Here is a 796-nt window from a genome sequence, read left to right on the forward strand (position 1 = left end):
AAAACACACATCAAGAACCAAATACAAACAAACAAAACCCACTCTGGATACATCAATTCACTTAATAGATCAGATTTGATTTATGCGTATCCTCATTTCTTAGACGACAGCTGAGCTTCCCAGCGTTGAGTGATTTGACTTAGGCACAGAACCAGTGAAATTGAAAGTCCAGGCCCCACAGCAGAGAACTCTGCTAGTGTCTCTGTTGCAGTGTTCTTAGGGACCTTTTCAGGGAGTTCCCCAAAGAAAGCAGCGTGGGCGGGGCCAGGGCCGTGGGCGGGGTCAGAACCCGGCTGGGTGGCCGCGCCTCTGGCATCTCGGTAATTTGAGCGCGTGCGCAGAATCCGAGCGGACTGACTCCTGTGGGGCTTGTGCTGGGGCTTGGCTGCTGTGCTCCCGGTTCCCAGCTCTGCTCCCATGCGACGCCAGGATCGGCCATGAACCGGTGCGCAGAGGCGGCAGCGGTGGCGGCCACAGTGCCGGGCGCGGGCGTCGGGGACTCCGGACTGCGGCCGCCTATGGTGCCCCGACAGGCGTCCTTCTTCCCGCCGCCCGTGCCCAATCCCTTCGTGCAGCAGACGCGAATTAGCGCGGCCCAGCGGCTGCAGGTGAGGCTGGGAGGAAGGGGAGGATGAAGGGATGACGAGGAGGATGAGGGGAGAATGGGGAGGATGAGGGGAGGATGGAGAGGATGAGGGGAGGGCAGGGAGTGTGAGGGGAGGACGGGGGATGAGCGGGGGGCAGGGAGTGTGAAGGGAGGATGAGGGGAGGACGGGGGGATGAGGGGGGCAGGGAG

General features: G+C 61.2%; 1 protein-coding gene across 1 annotated transcript in view; it reads left to right on the top strand.

Moving 5' to 3' along the window:
- The first annotated feature begins 320 nt into the window (after window positions 1-320).
- Lpcat2 (lysophosphatidylcholine acyltransferase 2) overlaps window positions 321-796 on the top strand; it is a 77,254-nt gene continuing 76,778 nt past the window's right edge. The window contains exon 1 of the mRNA XM_008830088.2: window positions 321-608. Coding sequence (XP_008828310.1) covers window positions 438-608 — 171 coding nt within the window. The 5' untranslated portion in view covers window positions 321-437. The remainder of the gene's footprint in view (window positions 609-796) is intronic.

The sequence above is a fragment of the Nannospalax galili genome, unplaced genomic scaffold (assembly GCF_000622305.1).
Source record: "Nannospalax galili isolate Female #2095 unplaced genomic scaffold, S.galili_v1.0 scaffold274, whole genome shotgun sequence".
In the NCBI taxonomy this organism is placed as follows: domain Eukaryota; kingdom Metazoa; phylum Chordata; class Mammalia; order Rodentia; family Spalacidae; genus Nannospalax; species Nannospalax galili.